General features: G+C 38.6%; 1 protein-coding gene across 1 annotated transcript; it reads right to left on the minus strand.

Moving 5' to 3' along the window:
* Positions 1–6459: 6459 nt before the first annotated feature.
* On the minus strand, positions 6460–7928 carry ACTL9 (actin like 9). The gene has a single exon (XM_074200424.1). It carries the CDS (start codon positions 7755–7757, stop codon positions 6519–6521), a length of 1239 nt encoding a protein of 412 aa, XP_074056525.1. The 5' UTR covers positions 7758–7928; the 3' UTR covers positions 6460–6518.
* Between the last annotated feature and the right edge of the window lie 12920 nt (positions 7929–20848).

Consider the following 20848-nt stretch of genomic DNA (forward strand, 5'->3'; position numbering starts at 1 on the left):
CCCACATCCACACTAACAAAAACACAGTAAGTTGGGGGGGGGGGGGATTGGCAGAGCTAACATTAGGAGCTAGGTCTTACTCCCTAGCTAGCATACTTCCCTTTCTTGTCATCATAGAATCACATGTATAATCTCAGAGAGCTTCTTGTCTATATTGGTCATTTTTTGGAGGAGAAAACCAAGGACCTGAGAAGGGAAGAGCATTTTCCCCAAGGTCACACAGTGATTCCATTAGAAAACATTCAAACTCAAGCCTTTTACTCCAGTTGCATGCAGTCTGGATCGCACATCCAGGTTGTGATGTGCATTGGAAAGAACACTGGCTCTGAAGTCTGAGGTCCTGAATTCAAATCCCAGCTTTTGTTTTGTTTTTGCAAGGCAATGGGGTTAAGTGATTTACCTAAGGTCATACAGTCAAATCCCACCTTTGAGGGTGATTGCCTATATGGTTTCTGGTAAGTTATTTTGTTTCTCTGATCTGAAGTTTCCTCCACAGCATAATGAAGAGGTTGACCACCATGGTCTCTGAGATCCCTGGTAGCTCTATGGCTAGGATCCCATGAATATTTACTATTGATATGAAGCTGGGAAAGTCCCTTAAACTCATTTTCCCCATCTATATATTGTTGGGGTTGAACCAAATGACCTCTAAGGTCCCTTCTAGCTCAGAAGTTCTGATCTTGTGACCTTTCCCCAGCATGAAAGCAGAACAATACCCCCAAGGGAAAGAATGACTGTATTTCAATGTACTTTTCAAACAAAGGTCAAAAGTAGAGTCATAACTAGGAGAGGGCGACTGGGGCTCTGCCCCAGAGCACTGAATTTAGAGTGCTGACAGCATTTGAAGTCCTTGGCAATAAAAAAAAAGCAGAGTGTAACATAAATAATTACAAAATATAGTTAAAATACAAAACTATCCTCAGCATCAGTCACCCCTTTCCCTACCCTTGAGAGCAAATCATTTATTGCTGGACCCAGTCATAAAAATTCTTAGTAGTGGTTTTGGTCAAAACAAGGGGGCATCCTTGTCAGTGACATTTTATAGATTCTTCTAAAGATTAGAGGATGTTGGCAAATGAGAAACCATTCTTTGAGCTGGGAAAACAGCCCTCTCCCCCACTCTACCCCATAGATGTCTGGGCAAGGCAGTATATAGAGGGGGAGACAAATGTGACAGTCACTGGGGCTTGGAAACTTGTAAATCAGACATGAATTCAACTATGAAGGATAGGAAGTCAATGCCCTTTAGAGATCCCCCAGTTTGAAAGCTTACAGGTGAATGAAGAACTGGAAGAGAAGACATTCAGATCTAGAAGATGTCTTGGTGTCCATCTGGCCCAAATTGAATCCTACCATACCATACCAGTCAAGTTTGTTGTTGAACTTTGCTGGAAGACTTCCATGTTGGACCAACTTTGTTGTTAGGAAATTTTCCCTAAACTCAATCTGAAACAGGCCTCTTTAACTTCTGCTCCTTGAGTGGTCTTGGCTCTGTCCTCTGGAACTGAGCAGAACAAGTCTATGTAATTCCTCTAAATATGACAACATGTGAAATTTGACTGGAAAGAGGAATTTCCTAAAAAAAAATTTCCCAGAACAGGTGCTGGGCTGCCCCTAAAGGACACTGGAACTCATTAAGCAAAGATGCTGGATGCTTACCTGTCAAGGAAGACAGAGAGGGGATTCTTCTTCAGGTCTACAATGGCCCCTGATTCTGTAATTTGGGTAAATTTTTGAATTTAGGTCAATGGTTCTCTCCTGAAAAGTTGACTATCTTATAATGAATTTCTTCAGTCACAGAGGATCATACAAACAAGGAAATAAGCATTCAAGGAAGATAGAACCTATGCCCCCAAAATGTGACAGATCCTTAATTTAGCGAATAAAGGTCTAGGTTCAAATTATGGCTCTGCCACTCATTGGCTCTGTGTTTTAGCGGGTTAAAGATATTTTAATTCTCTAGACTTCAGTTTTCTCATCTGTAACATGAGTAATGTGGATTAGATCAACTTAGTCAAGTAGACTCCTCTTCCTGAGTTCAAATCCAGCCTTAGAACATTTACTATGTGTCTCTGGGATAGTCACTAACCCTGTTTGCCTCTATTTTTTCATCTGTAAAATGAGCTGAAGAAGAAAATGAGAAAACACTCTGGTATCTCTACCAAAAAGAAACTCCAAATGGGGTCACAAAGAGGTGGATGTGAATGAATAAAAAAAATTATCTTGTTAATTATTTCCTGATTTCTTCAGGCTTTACTCTAGAGTGTTTCAAGTCTCATAAGCTTTTTTTTTTCTTGACTTTTCCCAGAGGATAGAGCAAGTAACAATGGAGAGTTAATTATTAAGACAGAGCCATAACTAGATTAGATAGATAGAAAGAAAGAAAGATAGATAGATAGATAGATAGATAGATAGATAGATAGATAGATAGATAGACAGACAGACAGATAGTATGGATGGATGAATGAATGATGGATGGATAGATGATGGATGGATGGATGGGTGGGTGGGTGGATGATAGATGGATGATAAATAGATAGATATAGATTAGATGGATAGATAGGATAGATAGGTAGATGGTTGGATAAATGAATGGATAGATGATAATAGATAATTTATTAATTTAAGAACTTTCTATTTACCAGACATTGTACTGAGGAATACAAACAAGTGCGATAGTATCTGTCCTCGAGGAGCTTACCATTCCAGTGGAGAGACACAATTATCTGTAGGGTTCCTGGAAAGCAGGGGAAGGGAAGGTGGCCCAGCAGGGGAATGAGGAGAATTTATCTGGGAAGCTTCTAGAGGCCTGATCCCAGAATGATAGATAAAAAGCTCTCCTAGCAGAGTCAAATGTGGAGTTCAGGTTTCTGGTAGATAGAGGTAAAAGAAGGTCCCAGGTTTTCTAGAAAGGTACTACCCATTGATTTCACTGAAGGGGCTCTTACTAGCTCCCTAGGAAATATGTGCCATTTTGGATCAGCTCTTATCATTAGTGAGTTAGCTTTTCCTGACGTTGAACCCTAATGAGTCTCTTTGTGACTTCCACGCTCCATGTCTAGTTCTGCTCTCTGCAGCCAAGCAGAACAGGTCCAAATGGATCTTGCCTTTCAAATACTCAAAAGATAATTTTCATTTTTACTCTGAATCTTCTCTTTTCACCCCTAGTTCTTTCAAACAGATGGTCAAACATGACATAATGTCAAGGTCTTTCACCATCCTTAATAAGGACACTCTTCAACCTACCAACAGTCTTTCGAAAGTCCTCAGGACTGAAAATGTTTTCAGCCCTTGTCTGACCAGGGCAGGAGATGGGTAAACTCCCTGGTCCTGTACACTCTGCTTCTTTGGATACATCCTAGGATTCCATTCACATTCTCAGTTGCCATCTGACACTATGGATTCATAGCACACTCCTCAGATAGTTTTGATGAGGTTGATTTCTATGTTTGGAAAACTCCCCCTCCCTCACCTCTTAGAATTCCTCAAAACTTCAGTGCCACCCCCTACCTAAGTATTTATCATATACCTGAGGCTCATCAGCATACAGGAAACAAGCTAAAAGGCATTCAATTCAATTGGAATCAGTCAATAATAAAGATTTATTAAATACTTAATTTGTGCCAGGTACTATACTAGATACTGGAGACATAAAGGCAAAGTGAAGCAATCCTTGCCCTCAGGGAGCTTGCATTCTATTAAGAGAGACAACATGAACATATACTGGTCCCTCTTTCATATATGAAAAGTCTTTTTGCAGAAACAGACAGGCAGATAAACAGTGATTTAAGGAAAACTGAAAAATCTTCTTGTGGGTGAATGAACTCTAAGATGAAATTTTGAGAGACAATGTAGATATAAAATGATCCCACTAATGACTTCAAGAGATGGCCTGTTTGAAGGCAGACCAATTGCTGAAGAAATAGGCACTAGCCAGTACTGTAGCCTATCAGTTCATTTGCATGTGACTTTTTTACAATTTTAAAGTTATAAATGGCAAAATAATACACCAAATAACTGTTTGGAAACCATGTTAACGATTATATAATATTATGATGGAAGAACACTACATATGAAATGTTGGGCTCATTTCTGAAAAATGAATTTCTTGGATTTTACCCCATAAGATAATAAATGTGTCATTAGACTATTAGGGGGTCCTGCTTTGAGGTATCTGTCAAAGAGCTAGCTTCTTTATTGATAGAAGCAGCAGTTGGAAAGTAAGCTGAGTATAGGAAGAATCACAAGAAGTTGGAATAGAAGATATAGAAAGTTTTGTGACTTAATTACTGGGAAATTCTTGCTGTTTGTCCTTCCTTTCCAAAGACCAGGGATATTATAGAATGATAACTTTTGCATGAATTGAATTTAAGGAGGTAGAGTTTCATAAAATCATTAGCCTCACTTTCTCTTCTAGATTCATTGAGGTCCAGTGGCAAAGCAAAAGTCAAAACAACTGGCATTGGCTAGGATACAGTGGATGAACTTGGCATCTTTGATGTCTGACCAAGCTCTAAGCGATTCACAGTAATAGCTTCAGCTGGCCATTGGAACAAATTGGTCTCCTGTAGCCCTTCTGCCAGGGAAGTCTTCACAGGCTTGTGATAAACATTCTCCCTACTCACTGATGGGTTTAATGCCCATTGGCTGCCCTCACTCTGGGTTAGCCCATCTGTTGAGACTTTTATGAGGGGGTGGTTGCTGTGCATGCTAAAAGTTCTTGGAGTCTCATGTGATATTTGTGTAGCAGATGGACACCAGAAATGGATGAATAGCCCTGAAAAAGAATTTGGCAAGTTCTCACACCAAAGGAGCTAGCTCTCTTAAATAACCTGTACATCACTACAGAATATACGCAACCTGAAGGCAAGGATTTTTTTTTGTCTTTGTAACCCAAATTCATAGCACAGTTCTGGCACATAATATTTAATAACTTTTTATTGATTCACTGATTGGTGTTGAGTCCTATCACCCCACTTCTGGTCAGGTATGCTTCTTAACTGACCTTTCCAAGAGAAATCAGGGAAATAGTTGGAGATAGAAAATCGAATTGAAAAAAATAAATCATAGAGTTGTCATCTTTGCTCTGCCAGTGAAACTGAGGGTTAGAGGCAGCTCCCCAGATGGGGAGCCCCAATAGATGCCAAGAACTTCAAAACAGTAAATACAAGCTATGGACGGACTTTTGAGAGGAAAATGAAGATATGAAGATGGATTCTGGGGGGAAATAACACCCCATGTAGCACCCCATGTAGCCTCTAGTGAGACCAGGCTTGGACATGGGCTATAAACCAAAACTGAGAGAAGCATAACCACCTTAATGACTTATGTGGATGCCCTCCAAACAAAGAGATCCAGAGAAAAATGGAGACCATGTGGCAGAGGGAAATTAGAGTCAGGTGACCTGAGCTCAGATCCCAGATGTTATACCCCAGCTGTGTGACTTTAAGCAAGTCCTTTTTCTTCTTCTGAGTTTTAGTTCTCAAATCTGTAAAATGGGAATGGGGAGAAGGGATCAGTTCTAAATCTACAACCATAGTGAAATGAGGCTGGAACATATTCCATGCAACTGGTGATTGAACTCTCCCATGTCATTTCCAGGGACACATGTACTCGGGACTTGAATGATCTGGGGATAATGAAGCAATCTTAATTTGGCAGCAGGGAAAGGCTACTGCACCAAAGCAGGTCAATAGCTGAACCTTGGAAGAGCAGCCCACTCAGCAGACTTTTATGAGAGTGACTGGTCTCTGATGTTTTCTTTTCTTATCTATCCAGTGTTTGAGGACTGTGGGGGCTCTCTCTTAGACTTTATATGAGTAGAGGAGGGCCTGATGCCCATCTCTAGTAGCCACTAGCCCACATCATCAAATGTATATGCTGGTTAAGGGATCCTGAGACTGTATTTCAAGGTTCTGGCTGTCTCTTCTACTTTGTTTTTCTTTCCTTGAGCACAGGTGACTAAACAGTGATCCTGAGATGGATGTTCCTAGCCTTGAAGGCATCCTTGTGAATTCCAGAGGTCAGAAGCTCCTGGGTCCCTGGAACTGAGTCCATGAAAGGGTAAGTAATTTGCCCAAAGTCACCCAGGAAGTAAGTATCAGAGCCAGGATTCAAACCTAATCCTCTTTTTTTTTTTAAGGTTTCTGCAAGGCAATGGGGTTAAGTGGCTTGCCAAAGGCCACACAGCTAGGTAATTATGAAGTGTTTGAGGCTGGATTTGAACTCAGGTACTCCTGATTCCAGGGCCAGTGCTCTGTCTACTGCACCACCTAGCTGCCCCAAACATAATCCTCTTACTTCAAATTTAGTGCCCTTTCCAGTCTGCCAAGCTGCCTGAGAGAGAAGCCTATAGTTCTGAGGGTAGAGAAGAAAAGCAATAAGGGAGTATATGAAGAGAGCAGAAAAGTCTGGGAATAGAGGAATAAAATATGAGAGGACAGAGCAAAGGGCTTGGCTTGGAGCTCATAGTATTTTTTCTTTTATTGCTGCTTTGCTACCCACTGACCTACCAGGCATCAATAACACTTCCGATAGACAATGTATGGTCCTTGCTCCTCATACTGGGCCCGTTGGATCCAGCAGGATTGAAAAGCTCGAAGAGAAGCAAGGATGGAACCTCCAATCCATACAGAGAAGTTCCGCAGGGGCTGGGCAGACACAGTTATGTTGGTTTGGGGAGATGCCCCCTGGAGCAGCTCCTTGACAAAGCGCTGCTCTAGCCCCGGGAAGAGGGAAGAGCCACCACATAGCAGAACATGCTGGGAAATGTCTCCACAGACCTCGGTGGGCACCTTCCTCAGACTTTCCTTGGCCATTTCAGGAATTCCCATTGGTTTAAGCCCTGGCATCTCTGGAGGGTTGAAGAGCAGCTCCGGGCACTGGAATCGTTCTTTGCCAAGGCTTATGATCTGTCCATCAGGCAACTGGAAGTTCTTGCTGCCTATTATGGCCTGGTTCTGCTCAGTGATGAAGTCAGAAGCCACAAAACAGCATTGGTGTTTGATGCTTTCTACCAAGGAGGTGTCCTGTTCGCCAAAGGAGTAGCCAGTCCCCCGAAGCAACTCTGCCAGGAAGGCGGTCAGGTGGGCCCCAGCTAAATCCATCCGCTCAGTGGCATGGGGCAGGTTATAACCCTGATACACAGGGACAGTATGAGTCACCCCATGGCCTGTATCTATCACCAATCCACTGATCAGCCCGTGAGCATAGACAGACAGCACTGACTGGTAGGCTACATACATGCCCGGTGAATGAAGGGACTCAAACACCACTTCCACCAGTTTTTCCCGGTTAGTAGTGGGACTGAATGGTGGGTCAGAGAGAAGGAGGGCATGATCCTCTGGGGCCACTCCTAGGTCATTACAGAAAATATGGTGCCATAGGGTCTCTACTGCTTCCCAATCCACAATGATGCCATTCCTCAAGGGTTGGATCAGGTTGAGTCCTGGGTGTGCTCTGGCATCTTCACCAATGAAAGTTGACAGCTGAGGCTCCTTGACTGTTGAAGCCTTCTCTGGCAAGTGGCCAAGAACAGTGGGCACAGTAGACATGGGCATAGCCTGTCCAGCAAAGCCAGACTTGCATGTTCCTGTGCCCATGTCAATGACCACAGCACCCGTCTTCTCTAGGAGCCCATCTCCCAGAACAAAGGGGGTGTCTGTATCCATTGATATGTTTGCATCATCTAACACTGTGTTGGACTTGACCCTGGCAGAATGACTGTTAGTCTGGGAGTCATCTAAATGCAAGTCCATGGTTAATGATGATGGCAAATGAGGCAACAAGTGGGAACAGGTATCAGAGCCACCTCCTTAATGCTCAGCTACCAAGCCAGGACTGGGGAGGTGGCTGGGTTTATCTGGGCTGGAGCTGGAGGAGACCTAGCCAAAGCTGAGGTGGACTAAGGACTAAGGTGAAGGAAGGTTTTCATTCTATTGCTGAATTATGACATCACTTTCCTCCACCCCTCCCCCACTTCTCTCTCATCACAATGAGAGGGGGCCACCTTTCCTTTTTTCCTCTTTGCAGTTGAATTTCTCATATTCTGGGCCTCCTCCTGTAGCTTTTTGCCAAGTGCCTGTCAACCAAAAATTAATGACCCAGGCAGTGACAATGTTGTGGGAAGTGTTGTGGTAATGGTATATTATATAGGTGCTATGCAAGCTCCATCTCTTCCAAATTAACTATTCACCTGGCTCTAGGAAAGTCACACTTTTGGCAAGGTTTCCTCTCTGGGCTCAGTTTCACCCACTGTAAAATGAGGGAGTTGGATTAGATGAACTCTAAGATTCCTTTCGGCTCCAATGCTAGGATTTGGGTGTGTTGGGGAGAGAATAGACTATGGCCCATCCACTGCCATTACAGAATTAATGACTGTTGACATATACACTTTATTTCACTTTACAGATAGTGCATTTTTTACAAAACGAAAGTTTGTGGCAACCCTGCAACAAGTAAGTCACTATTTTTTGGCACTATTTTTTCCAGCTAGTATGTGCTCACCTTGAATCTCTGTGTCACATTTTGGTGATTTTCACAATATTTCAAACTTGTTCATTATTATTATTATTATATCTGATATGATGATCTATGTTCAGTGATCTTTGATGCTACTATTGTAATTGTTTTGAAGCGCCATAAACATACCCATATAAGACAAGACAGAGAGAACTTGATACATTTTTTATGTGTTCTGACCGCTCTACAATCTTAGCCGATAATTGTGTGTGTGTTTTGACTGCTCCACAGAATAGGATCTCTCTCCCTCTCCTCCTTATTCCCTGAGATGCACAGTATTGAAATTAGGTCAGTTAATAATCCTACAATGGGTCAAGTAAAAGAGTCAATCGATGCAGCTTAACTTCATTGTCTTACTTTAAAAAATTGCCAAGCCTCCCCAACCTTTGGCAACCACCACCCTGATCAATCAGTTTCCAAAACATCAAAGCAAGACCTTCTTCCAGCAAAAAAATTCCAAACTTGCTGAAGGTTCAGATTCCTTTTTCACATTGTTGCACATTGTTTTTTAAAAGATATAATACTGTTGTACATTGTTTTTTATTATTATATATTATATATTTTAATTAAATATATATATTTGATATATTCATGTGACTTGCTTTATTGTAATAGTCACTTGATTTCAATGATCTGGAACTGAACCTCCCCCCCCAATATCTGTTGTATGCCTGTAGAATAAGTCCCCTGTTCTTCACAACCTGACCCCTTCCAATCAGTCTTTCTGACTTCTTACACATTATTCCCCTCCAAGTATTCTATCATCTGTTAATACTGACCTCCTTGCTATTTTTCACACAAGATCCCAGTTCTGTACCTTTCCGATGGTGGTCTGGGTTCAGATTGTTTCCCCCTCCAGGCTTCTCTGACTTCCTTCAAGTCTTAACTCAAATGCAAGAGGCCTTCTCTTGTTCCCCTCAAAGTTATGCCTTTCCTCCAAGATTATTTTGCTTTGATTTTTGTAAATATTTTGAATAAACTATCCACCCCCAAAGTCTAAGAACTTTAAAAATAAAGGGTTAAAATAAAATGACCAAAAAATGGGTAGACATTTTTAAGCTTTATTCCCTAAGATCTTACCTCTAACCTATAGGTGGAGGCCATTCTGGGGTAATGACCACATTAGAATTAGATTTTTAAGCAAAAACAAAAAATGAGGAAAATCATTCATCTTCTTTGTGATCTAACCATGAATAGCTGTACAATATCTCTGCCCAAAACTGCTCTTCAAAGATTAACATCCTTATACAATATTATCTGAAACTCTTGTCTCTTTCTGAAAGGGTGGTCTCCTAGCATCCTGTTTATTGTCCTCCTAAGTTTGCAATTAACTTAGGGAAAGACACCTCGGAGTTTTAATTTCTTACTCTGTTCAGCAAGGTGACTAATATGAAACCTGAGTATCTGCTAAAGAAATCAACCTTTTACCAGGGAACAGTTTTGAGAAATTGTTATTGCTTAACACTACATGGTTGTTTTCATGTTTTCTTCTCCATTAGAATGTGAAAAGATTTGATTGTTGGAATGAATTTTGCCTTTTTGATATCCCTAGTCTTTAGTACAAGGCATGGCCCATAGGAAGCATTTAATAAATTCTTGTTAGACAACTAACTGGTGCAGAAGACACTAGCTATCTGACCCAGAGCAAGTCATTAACCTCTGTTTTCTCATATGTAAAATGGGAGAAGGAAATGGAGGGTAAAAACAGTAATATTTGTCTCCCAGGATTGTGGTGAAAATCAAATTTGTAAAGCATTTTGCAAATCTCAGAGAGGTCCACAAATGCTAATGATCATTAGTGGTTTATTATATGTAACTAAAATGCATTTTTATAGTTGCAGATTAAGTTATTGAAAGAGCTATCTATAATTTTTGAAACAATGCACTGAAAAAGAAATCTGAATTCTAGACTTTTATTGTATTGCCCTGAGGAATGGGAGGATGGTTACACAATGTTCACTATTGCTTTCTGTTCTGAACATCTAAAGTATAATATGCAAATTATTTTATTGTATAATGTGCAAATTATTTTATTGCTACATTGTAACAATAATTGGAATACAAAATTTCTTATTAAGTTATTCCTACAAAAGAAAACTTACAAAATGCATTCCTCTAAATTTGATTTAGTATATATATACATATATATGCCAATTAGGCTTAAGAATGAAAGTATATGAATTTTATGGGAACAGTACGGGATCATCCAATTGGGATCATCAATTGATATCCATATAGGATCATCAATCCTTGATCATACAATATACAGAGATAATACTAAAATATTAAGAAAAAGTACCCTTTTTTTAAAGGTTTTTGCAAGGCAATGGGGCTAAATGGCTTCCCAAGGCCACACAGCTAGGTAATTATTAAGTATTTGAGGCCAGATTTGAACTCAGGTACTCCTGACTCCAGGGCTGGTGCTCTATCCACTGTGCCACCTGGCTTCCCTCCAACATCTTTTAAAAAATATATCCATATCTTTTACATATATAAAGAAACCACAAGACTTTTGACAAGGTCATAACAAATCTGACAATTAGTCCATTAAGAGCACTTGATCTCTATATCTAATTTATTATTAGTCCAAAGTTCAATAAAACTGATCATACTTTGACCCAGCAATACCAACGCTAGGTCAATATCCCAAAAAAATCATAAAAAATGGGGAAAGCCCCACATGTTAAAAAAAATATTTATAGCAGCTCTTTTTGAGGTGACAAAGAATTGGAAATTTAGGGAAAGTCCATTGATTGGGGAATAAGTGAACAAGTTATGTTATATGAATGTTATGAAGTTCTGTTGTTCTATAAGAACTCATGAATGCTCAGACTTTAGAAAAACATGAAAAGAATTACGTGAACTGGCACTGAGCAAAGGGAGCAGAACCAAGAGAACATTGTAGACATTAACAACAATATTGTGAGTTGATCATCTATGCTGCATGCAGCTCCTCTTAGCAGTTCAGTAGTCTAGGACAACCCTGGGAGACCTGTTATGGACAATGCCATCCACCTCCAGAGAAAAAAAACAAACAAAAACCTACAGAATCTGAAATGGTTGTTTACTTATTTAAAATTTCTCTTATGTTTTTTCTTCCTATCCCATAGTTTTCTTTTTCCCCTTTGTCCTAAGTCTTCATACTAATATGTAAATAAATTAAACACAAATGTACACATACAACTTTTACCAGGCTATTCACCACCAAGGGGAAGGGGATGGGAAGGGAGGGTGGTAGAAAAATATAACTTATAAATATGCAAAAGGATGAATGCTGGAAAAGTTCCATAACATGTAATTGGAAAAATTAAAAAGAAAAATATTATAGCTAGTATTTTGTTAAAGCCATAATAAGCTGCTAGAAATTCCTATCAAAAAAACTTTCAATAGATGGAGGACAGTCAATAATTAATTCAGTTATTTGGAAAATTATGGTAATTCCTTAAGGTATACAAGTTCAAACCTATCTATACCAGATATAATCCTTTTATCTTCATTGATATGTGATTCCATTTAATTTCTTTGTCCAAGCATAACATATGAAAATAGTCTTTACAAGATAGAAAAGTAGAAATATTTTAAAGTTAGAGCTGTTTTTTTAAAGTAATGATCATATTGCATAAACTAAGTCTCAAAACAGTTTCTTATTGTATCCTTTCACCTTGTGACTATCAACTGGACTGAGTCTATTATATGTAAAGTTAAGAGTTCAAAACATAAATCATGCTCCAAATTTGATATGCCAAGGATGACATATTGACACCCAGTGTAAACCACTCTGATTCACAAAACTAAAAAGGCATGATATGAAAGAAAGCATGGATAAGATATTCTGGGAGGTCAAGAGAGTTGTCTATTGAATTGGTCTGTTTAATATTCTGCCATAGCCGACTCTTGGTGATCCCATGCATTGTTTCTTGGCAAAGATAGTGGAGTGAGTTGCCATTTCCTTCTCCAGGACTGGTCTATAGGATTTTTACAATCAGTCTTCAGGTCATCAAAAACTATAATGTGGCAAAGAAGATGATTGTGACTGTGAGCATAACACCAATATGTAGCAGAAGGCAGCAGACATGAATGCCCTGGTTGAGAGGAAAGAAAAAATATGATTATCATTGACTTGTTCTATGACTCTTACCCTCAAACTTCTTCCTCTTCTAATCTATGTGATACAGAATCATATTTTCATCCACATCCATCTCAGCCCCCTCCTTCCCAAATTCCTGTCTTGTTACAAAACTTCCCTTAATCTCAGACCTCTTTTTTTGGTGCTCCTCTCATATTCTTTTTTCCCCAGTTTACTTGAATAACTTTTATTTTTTCCTTATGCAATGACTTGTTAGGCATTAAAATTCTCCAATCATAGAATGACTTACAGATTTTGCCATTCTATTAGCTTGTGAAAACATTAAGGCAACAAACAAAAATATATAAATCAACCATATTTCTGCACAAATCTTCAGGTGTTCTAATGCAAACTCTTTTTTTTCCTAACTCAAAGCTGATTATCTTAGCCCTCTGACATTAAGGGAAAACACCGTGTTACAGTAAAAAAAAAAAAAAAAAAACCCTAGCTTCTAAGGCTTAGATTTAACATGTATTCTTGCTAGGATGGTGGCAAGCTGTAGTATTTATTTAGTAAACTCTTTTTTTTTGTCAGCCATAGGAGGGAAACTCTGGGTCAACTCTTTTAGAGGTTGGAAATCTGATTTATAGGTATCCTGTACAGATCTGATGCTTTGTAGGAGTAAACAATACAGTCAAAGAATGCCAAAAAGCCAGATTCTACATTATCAGGCCAGATTATCAGTCCAATTCTCTATAAAAGTTAACTCTTGGTCACATGAAGTGACCTGTATCTGGGTTTAGATAAAAGATATGTACAAGGTATGCTAAAATGTACATCAGGGGAACAACTGTCAATTTGAGTAAGAGGTAAAATCAGTAAAAGTTCAACATTCATAAAACATGTTGCCATTAGGTCCTTTTGGATATCAACATTACACTTTGTGATAGAATCAATATCTTTTTTTTAAAAAAAATTCAGTTTATTTTATCCTCAGTTCCAATTTTTTCCTCAATTTTCTTACTTTTCCACCAACTGAGAAGGAAAACACATTATAAATATATATTATTTATACAAAATAAATTTCTACATTAGTTAAGTCCAGAAAAATAAAGTGAAGAAAACATTCTTCATTCTGTACTCTGAGTTCCTCCGATATTTTCATCATGAGTCCTTTGAAATTGTTATTAGTCATTGTGTTGATCAGCTATTAATCTTTCAAAGCTGATTATTTTTATAACATTGTCATATATAAATTGTTCTCCTGGTTCTGCTCATGTCACTTTGCATCATTTCCTACAAATTTTCCCAAATTTTTCTGAAACCACTCCCTTCATCATTTTTTACATCACAATAGTTTTCCAATGTATGCATATACCATAATTTGTTCAACCATTCCCCAACTGATGGGCATCTACTCATTTTTTTTAGATTTTTCAAGGCAATGGGGTTCAGTGGCTTGCCCAAGGCCACATGGCTAGGTAATTATTAAGTGTCTGAGGTCAGATTTGAACCCAGATACTCCTGACTCCAAGGCTGGTGCTCTATTCACTGTACCACCTAGCCGCCCCACATCTATTCATTTACCAAGTTTTTGCCACCACAAAATGAGTTATTATAAATATTTTTATACTTATGAGGCCTTGGTGTCTTTGGGATACAGACCTGGTAGGGGTACTGCTGGGTCAAAGAGTATGCACAGTTTACTAGCTTTGAGAGCATAGGTAAAAGTTGCTTTTCAGAATGGTTGGACCATAACTCCACTAATAGTACATTAGTGTACCTATTCCAGTATTTGTCATTTTCTTTATTATTATTATTATTATTATTATTATTATTATTATCCTGGTTCATTTGATTGACATGAGGTGGATCCTCAGACTCACTTTAATTTGCATTTTTCTAAATATTAGCTATTTATAATTTTATGTGGTTATTAATAGCTTTGATTTCTTCCTCTGAAGATTGTTATTTCAAATGAATTTTATTATTTTTTCTAACCCTTTGAATGAATTCTTTAGTTTTTTTTCCATTGAGATATTTCACATTTTCTTCTAATTTTTGTTTTTTTGGGTATAGTTTTATTTCTTCCTGATTTCTTGCAAAGTCATCAGCTTCCTTTAGTTCTATTCTGCATTTGAAGGAGTTATTTTCTTCAGAGAGCTTTTTTTTTTAAACTCCTTTTCTAACTGGCCAATTCTGCTTTTTAAGGCATTCGTCTCCTCATTTGCCTTTTATTTTGCTTTTTTCCATTAGGCCTAAACTGGTTTTTAACATGATTTTCTTCAGTATTTTTTTGTATATCTTTCACCAAGCTGTTGATTTGTTTTTCATGATTTTTCTGCATCACTCTCATTTCTCCTCCCAATTTTTCCTCCATCTCCCTTAACTGCTTTTCAAAGTCTTTTTTGAGCTCATCTTATAGTCTAAGCCCGTTTTCAATTTCTCTTGGAGATTTTGGATATGGAAGCTTTGATTTTGTTGTCATCTGAATATGTATTTTGATCTTCCATGGGACTAAAGTAATTCTCTATGGTGAGATTGTTCTTTTTCTGTTGTTTACTCATTTCCTCAGCCCAAGACAGCACTTCCAAGGTTTGGGGGGTTTTATGGGGGGGTCACCCTATGGGGACCTTTATTCCTCCAAGTGTTATGCTCTCTAGCCTGTGCTTTGATATGTAGATGACCACATCAGTTCCCTCTGCCCTGGAGCTATAAGGAGGGATCCTGCTTGGCTACTTAGTATGGAAGCCCAAACTACAACCTGAATCTGAGTGTAGGCAAACAGCAGAATCCTACCCTGAGGGAGTGCAGAGAAATTTCTGCAGTCTTCCCTGACCCCCCTTACCTCTGGGGGTGCAGGCTGTTTTCTCCAGATTCTCGCTGCAGATTCTGTGGCCAGTACTCCTCACTCCACATTCATTCTGGTGTAGTAGAGTTCTCTCCCCACCCCTTCAAGCTGTTGCTGGTGATCTCTGGACTGGGCTGGGCTGGGCTGGGCTGCGTTGCAGCTGTGGCTTTTTTCCCAACCCCCAGTCCTGGTGAAACACACCTTTCCCAAGGAACTTCTCTAAGTTATCTTGGACTGGGAAAATGTATCACTCAGTCTTTCTGTGAGTTCTGTCCCCTCTAAATTTTGGTTAGAGTCATAATGTGTTGGCTTTTGGAGTTTTGGGGGGAAGGAGTTCCCAAGAAATGCTGCCTTCATGCTGCCATCTTGACTCCTCCCTCCTTTAGCTATTTTAAAAAATAAGTTTCTATAATGTTAGAATTAATTATTCCAGTTTAGTCTTTTAATTATCTGGTCCTGAGGTTTTTTTTTTTCCTTAGGGAACTCATTTATGGATTGTTAAATTTCTTTTTCTAAGAGTTATGTAAGTATTCTATTTCTTATTCTATTCATTTGGGCAATTTATATTTTTTGCAAGTATTCAGCTATTTCATTCAGATTGTCAGTTTTATTCTTATAGTAGCATTTTTCTCATCAGCTATGAATCCACTTTATTTTTTGATACTGGTAATTTGGTTTAATTTTTTTAATCAAATTAGTCATTGTTTATCTATTTTTGTTATTTCCCCCCTCCCCAAATCAACTCCTAATTTTATTTATTAGTTGATTTTTTTGGTTTTCAAGTTTGTTAATCTCTCCTTTGATTTTTCAAGATTTCTACTCCTAGGAGTTTTCATTTAGAAATTTTTTTTTCAGGAGATGACCTGTGGATTATTTTGATTTCTACTTTGCCCTCTGGTTCTAAGATACCTGAGCAGTTTTATAATTTCTTGAAATATGATATCTAGGCTTTTTTCCCTCTTTGGATCATGGCTCAACAATTCTTACATTATCTCTACTTGATCTATTTTCTAGGTCAGCTGTTTTTCCTATATTTTACAGTTCCTTCCATTTTTCCAGGTTTTTTTTTTACTTAGTTTTATTATTTCCTGAAGTTGTGTGGAATCTTTACCTTCCAATTGAAATTGAATGCATTATAAGAGTAAAGAGAGTAAACATAAACCCCATCCTCCCCCCAGAAGATAAGAAACCTCAAGAATAGAGAGAAAGAAAAAATATATATATACTTCAGTCTGTGTTCAGATTCCAATGACTCTGTCTCTGGGGTGAGTTGTCTTCTTTATCAAAAGTCCACCAGAGAAGTTCCTTCAATATTTTTCCCACAGTTGCTATTACTAGCTGTACCTCTACTCTATTCCTTCCTGTTCTCATTTTTTCTGTTCTCTCTCTCTCTCTTTTCAATCTGGCCCTGTCCAAAAGTGTGTTGTATCTCTCCCTCAATCTTCCCTCTCTTCTATCACTTATTCCCCCCTTCCACTCCATCAAAACTTCTTTATGCTTTGGTACTTCAATATACATATCATCTCCTCAACTCTGGTCTCTCAGTTCATTGACTCTGTAGGTCATCTGGATCTTTAAAACCTTTACAACAGACCTTAGTATTCTTGTATATGTAAATTAAAACAACTGTGAAGGTACCACTCTCACACCTATTAGAATGGCTAAGATGACAAGAAGGGAAAACAATCAATGTTGGAGAGGTTGTGGGAGGATTGGGACATTAATGCATTGCTAGTGGAGTTGTGAGCTGATCCAACCATTATGGAGAGCAATATGGAACTGTGCCCAAAGAACAATAAAACTGGTCATAGTCTTTGATCCAGCAGGACTAATACTAGGCCTATATCCAGAAGAAATAAAAAAATGGGATATTCAAGTGCTCTAAAATATTCATAGCAGCTCTTTTTGTAGTGGCAAAGAATTAGAAATTGAGGGGTTACCCATCATTTGGGGAATGGCTGAACAAGTTGTGGTATATGAATGCTATGGAATGCTATCATTCTATAAGAAATCATGAATGCTCAGACTCTAGAGAAACATGGATCAAATTACAGCAACTGATGCTGAGCAAAGAGAGCAGAACCAAGAGAACATTATACACATTAACAACAACATTGTGGGATGGATACAGCTCTTCTCAGAAGTTCAGAGAGCTGGGACAGCTATGGGAGACCTGCCATGGACAATGCCATCCACATCCAGAGGAAGAAAAACAAAACAAAACCAAAAAATGGACAGAATTTGAATGAACACATTCACTTTTTAAATTTTTTTTTCTTATGCTTTTCTTTCCTCTCTCATGGTTTTCTTTCTTTCCCCTTCTTCCTAATTCCTCATACAGAAAATGACTAATTTGTAAACATGTTAAACACAAATGTATATCTACATTATTCACCAGACTGTTTGACTGAGAGAAGAGGTGGTGATGGAAAGGGATGGAAGAAAATTATGTAACTTAAAAATATGCATATGCATGTAGATGAATGTTGAAAAACTTTTGTAACATGTAATTAGAAAAATAAAATAAAATATCAATTGGAAAAGAAATATAAGCCTCACTATTGAATAGTTCCTAGTAAGGAAAACTTTAAGCAAAACCTGACTAATAAAGCAATCGTGTTGAACAGTGAACACAATGTTCTGTCCCCATACATACCCTCTTTCCCCAGCTTTACACTAAGAGAAGGGAAATAGGTTTTGGCATCTGTTTCTTGGGACCAAGATTGATTATGGCAATTCAGATGAGTTGGACAAGATTTTAGGGCCATCTGGTTTCCCATCTCACTATTGACTGAAACTGCTTGCTCTCTTCAAGACTACCAACAATCTCCTATTGCTAAATCCAGTTCCTTTTTCTTAGACCATATCCTTGACCTCTATACAGAATTTGATGCTCAACTTTAACAAAGTTGACAAATATGATACTCCTCTTTCTCCTGAACACTCCCTTCTGGGTTTTCAAGTCATTATTCTCTCTTGGTTCTCCTACCTATTTTATAACTTCTCAGTCTCCTCTGTAGATCATCAGCATGTTGGGCCCCAACCACAGCTTTCCCCCAAAACTCTGTACCAAGCTATCTCTTATTACTCATTCTTCTAATCCCTTTCTCCCTTTTTCATGATGGCCTCACCAGTTCCTGTGGGTTCAATGATTATCTCTTTGAATCAATCACAGGAGTTCCCTGTATTTTCTTCACAGCACAAGTGTCTTCCTCCATGAAAAGTGCCTTTCAGATGTGCCCGTGATGCCCAAACTCTCCTTGCCTCTGGTCAACTGATCGAGGGAACTAGATGCTTGTTGGAAGATTCCTCCATCTTCCATGACCTATAAAGAAGAGCCAATATACGTTTCCTTCCTTTCTTTCTCATGGCCTTCCAGACCAAAGCACAGAAGAGTTGATCTCTATATTGGGGAAAGAGTAAATTTTCCCTCTTGACCTGCAGAAATTAATGGTGGCTTAATGGAGAAGTACATGTCCGGTCATATGTCCTCAACCCGGTGACCTGAAGTTGCTATCACCCTTCACCTTTGTTCTTTCTTTTGCTGAATACAGATCTGAAACTAAAGTTCCTCTATAGAATTTTCCCTTCCCAAGCAGCCTGGACATGTATAGAATCCCTGTAGGAATGTATGGCAGAGGGAGATGTATATTTGCACATGTCCTCAGAGGGGAACCTCCTGCCTAAGACTGGATTTTGTTGGCCCTTCAGCTTAGTTTGTGGGTAATCCAAAATTTGGAAGATTCCAAGAATAAGAGTTAGGACTCTGGCCTCTGGAAAGGAGAAGATAGTCTCAACAGAATGTTTTTTGAAGAAAGAAGATCACCATCCTGATTCCTATAGCTGGAGAATTAGAGCCAGTCAGGAGAACTGGATCTTGCCAAACCTCCTCCCTATCATCAAGAGCTGCTCAGAGTACGGGTTGCCTAAAGAAAAAAAAAGATTGTTCTGCAATCCTCACAGAGAATGTTCTATTTTTATCCATATATTCCAGGGGGCTAATGTGTCCTTTCTATCTTGTTCTTTTGGGGGAATAGAAGATGGGTCCTGAAATAAAGCCTGCCTCATACTCAATATCTATATATTGTACAGTGGATATTTATGTAGGAACTGAGATATGTTACCCATAATTAGGGAAATCCAGACATAAGTCTGAGCTTTAATTTATTTTATTTATGCTTGAGCTTTATTTTGAATATTTATTTTAAATAAATAAGGTCTCTTCAATTTTTATATTTTTGGTGTGATATTTAATAACTCCTCAGCTAGAATTAGGAACACTGACCAATGAGTGTTTTTGTTTTTCTATGGCAAGAACCTTTTGAAGTCAGTGGCTTGGCTGTTTACTGTCTGCTCATTTAAGACAGGCCTTTTGCACATGCGTCAAAATGACCTTGACAAGACCACTCAGTTGATGGTTACAGTGCACCATCTGGTGGGCAAAATTATAAACCATTTTCTTTCATAAGTGAAAAGTGATGGTCAAGTGACACTACCTTTCTCTAGATTTGTAGAGATTGCAACTCCAAAGGGCTGGCCATATTGTTCGAATGTCAAATGTAAGCTTGCCAAAAAGTGTATTTTATGGAGAACACACTAGGCAAGAGTTCATAGGAGGGGTCAGAAGAAGTGATACAGAAACACCCTGGAATTGATTCTATAGCATGGGAGATACTGGCCCAGGACCACCCACCATGGTCTGCCCTTATCAGAGACAAGGCTATGTTCTATGAGCAAGGCAGAATTGAGGCAACTCAAAGGAAATGTGAGATGCCCAAGTTAAGAGTAACCACCCAGGTGTCCACATGGACTATTTGTACCTGATCTGTGGTACCTGATCAATCAAAAACTTAGAAACAGTGATGATGTTTTGATCCTCTTCAAAAACGAAGGACAAGTACCAACCAGATTTGTAGAAAGCAGGTTGTAAGCCATGGGGGCTGCTATCGATATTGAAACAGTTCAAGTATCAATCGGAATATCCACCAAATGCACACACCAATGGTTGTACCAATATCACATGTGAAGTTTCTATTCTGAGGTAGAGAAGTTATGGGGTTAGTAACATAATGATGAGTTAAATCTCCATTTAGTTTGCCCTGTATATTGTAGGGACCCATTAGGAATGCTGATTTTTGTTCAGAATAGTCTTGTTCTTCACTTGGAAATGAAAGCTCATTTTCCAACAAAACAGAAGTCCTCTCTGATTAGAAACTTCATGTCTTCTGTGCTCAACTAGGATCAGATCTCTTCTCTGAGGCAGGGAAACTTGTGTTCTTTCATCTATTTTCTGCTATTTCTAGTCATTTTAAATTTTTTGTTTTCTTAATTTTTTTAGGTTGAAATAGTCCCTTACAAAAACCAAGCTGGATGATAATCAATGGAAACTACAAAAAAACAGCATTTGGGGT

Source organism: Macrotis lagotis, chromosome X (assembly GCF_037893015.1).
Source record: "Macrotis lagotis isolate mMagLag1 chromosome X, bilby.v1.9.chrom.fasta, whole genome shotgun sequence".
NCBI classification, from domain to species: Eukaryota; Metazoa; Chordata; class Mammalia; order Peramelemorphia; family Peramelidae; genus Macrotis; species Macrotis lagotis.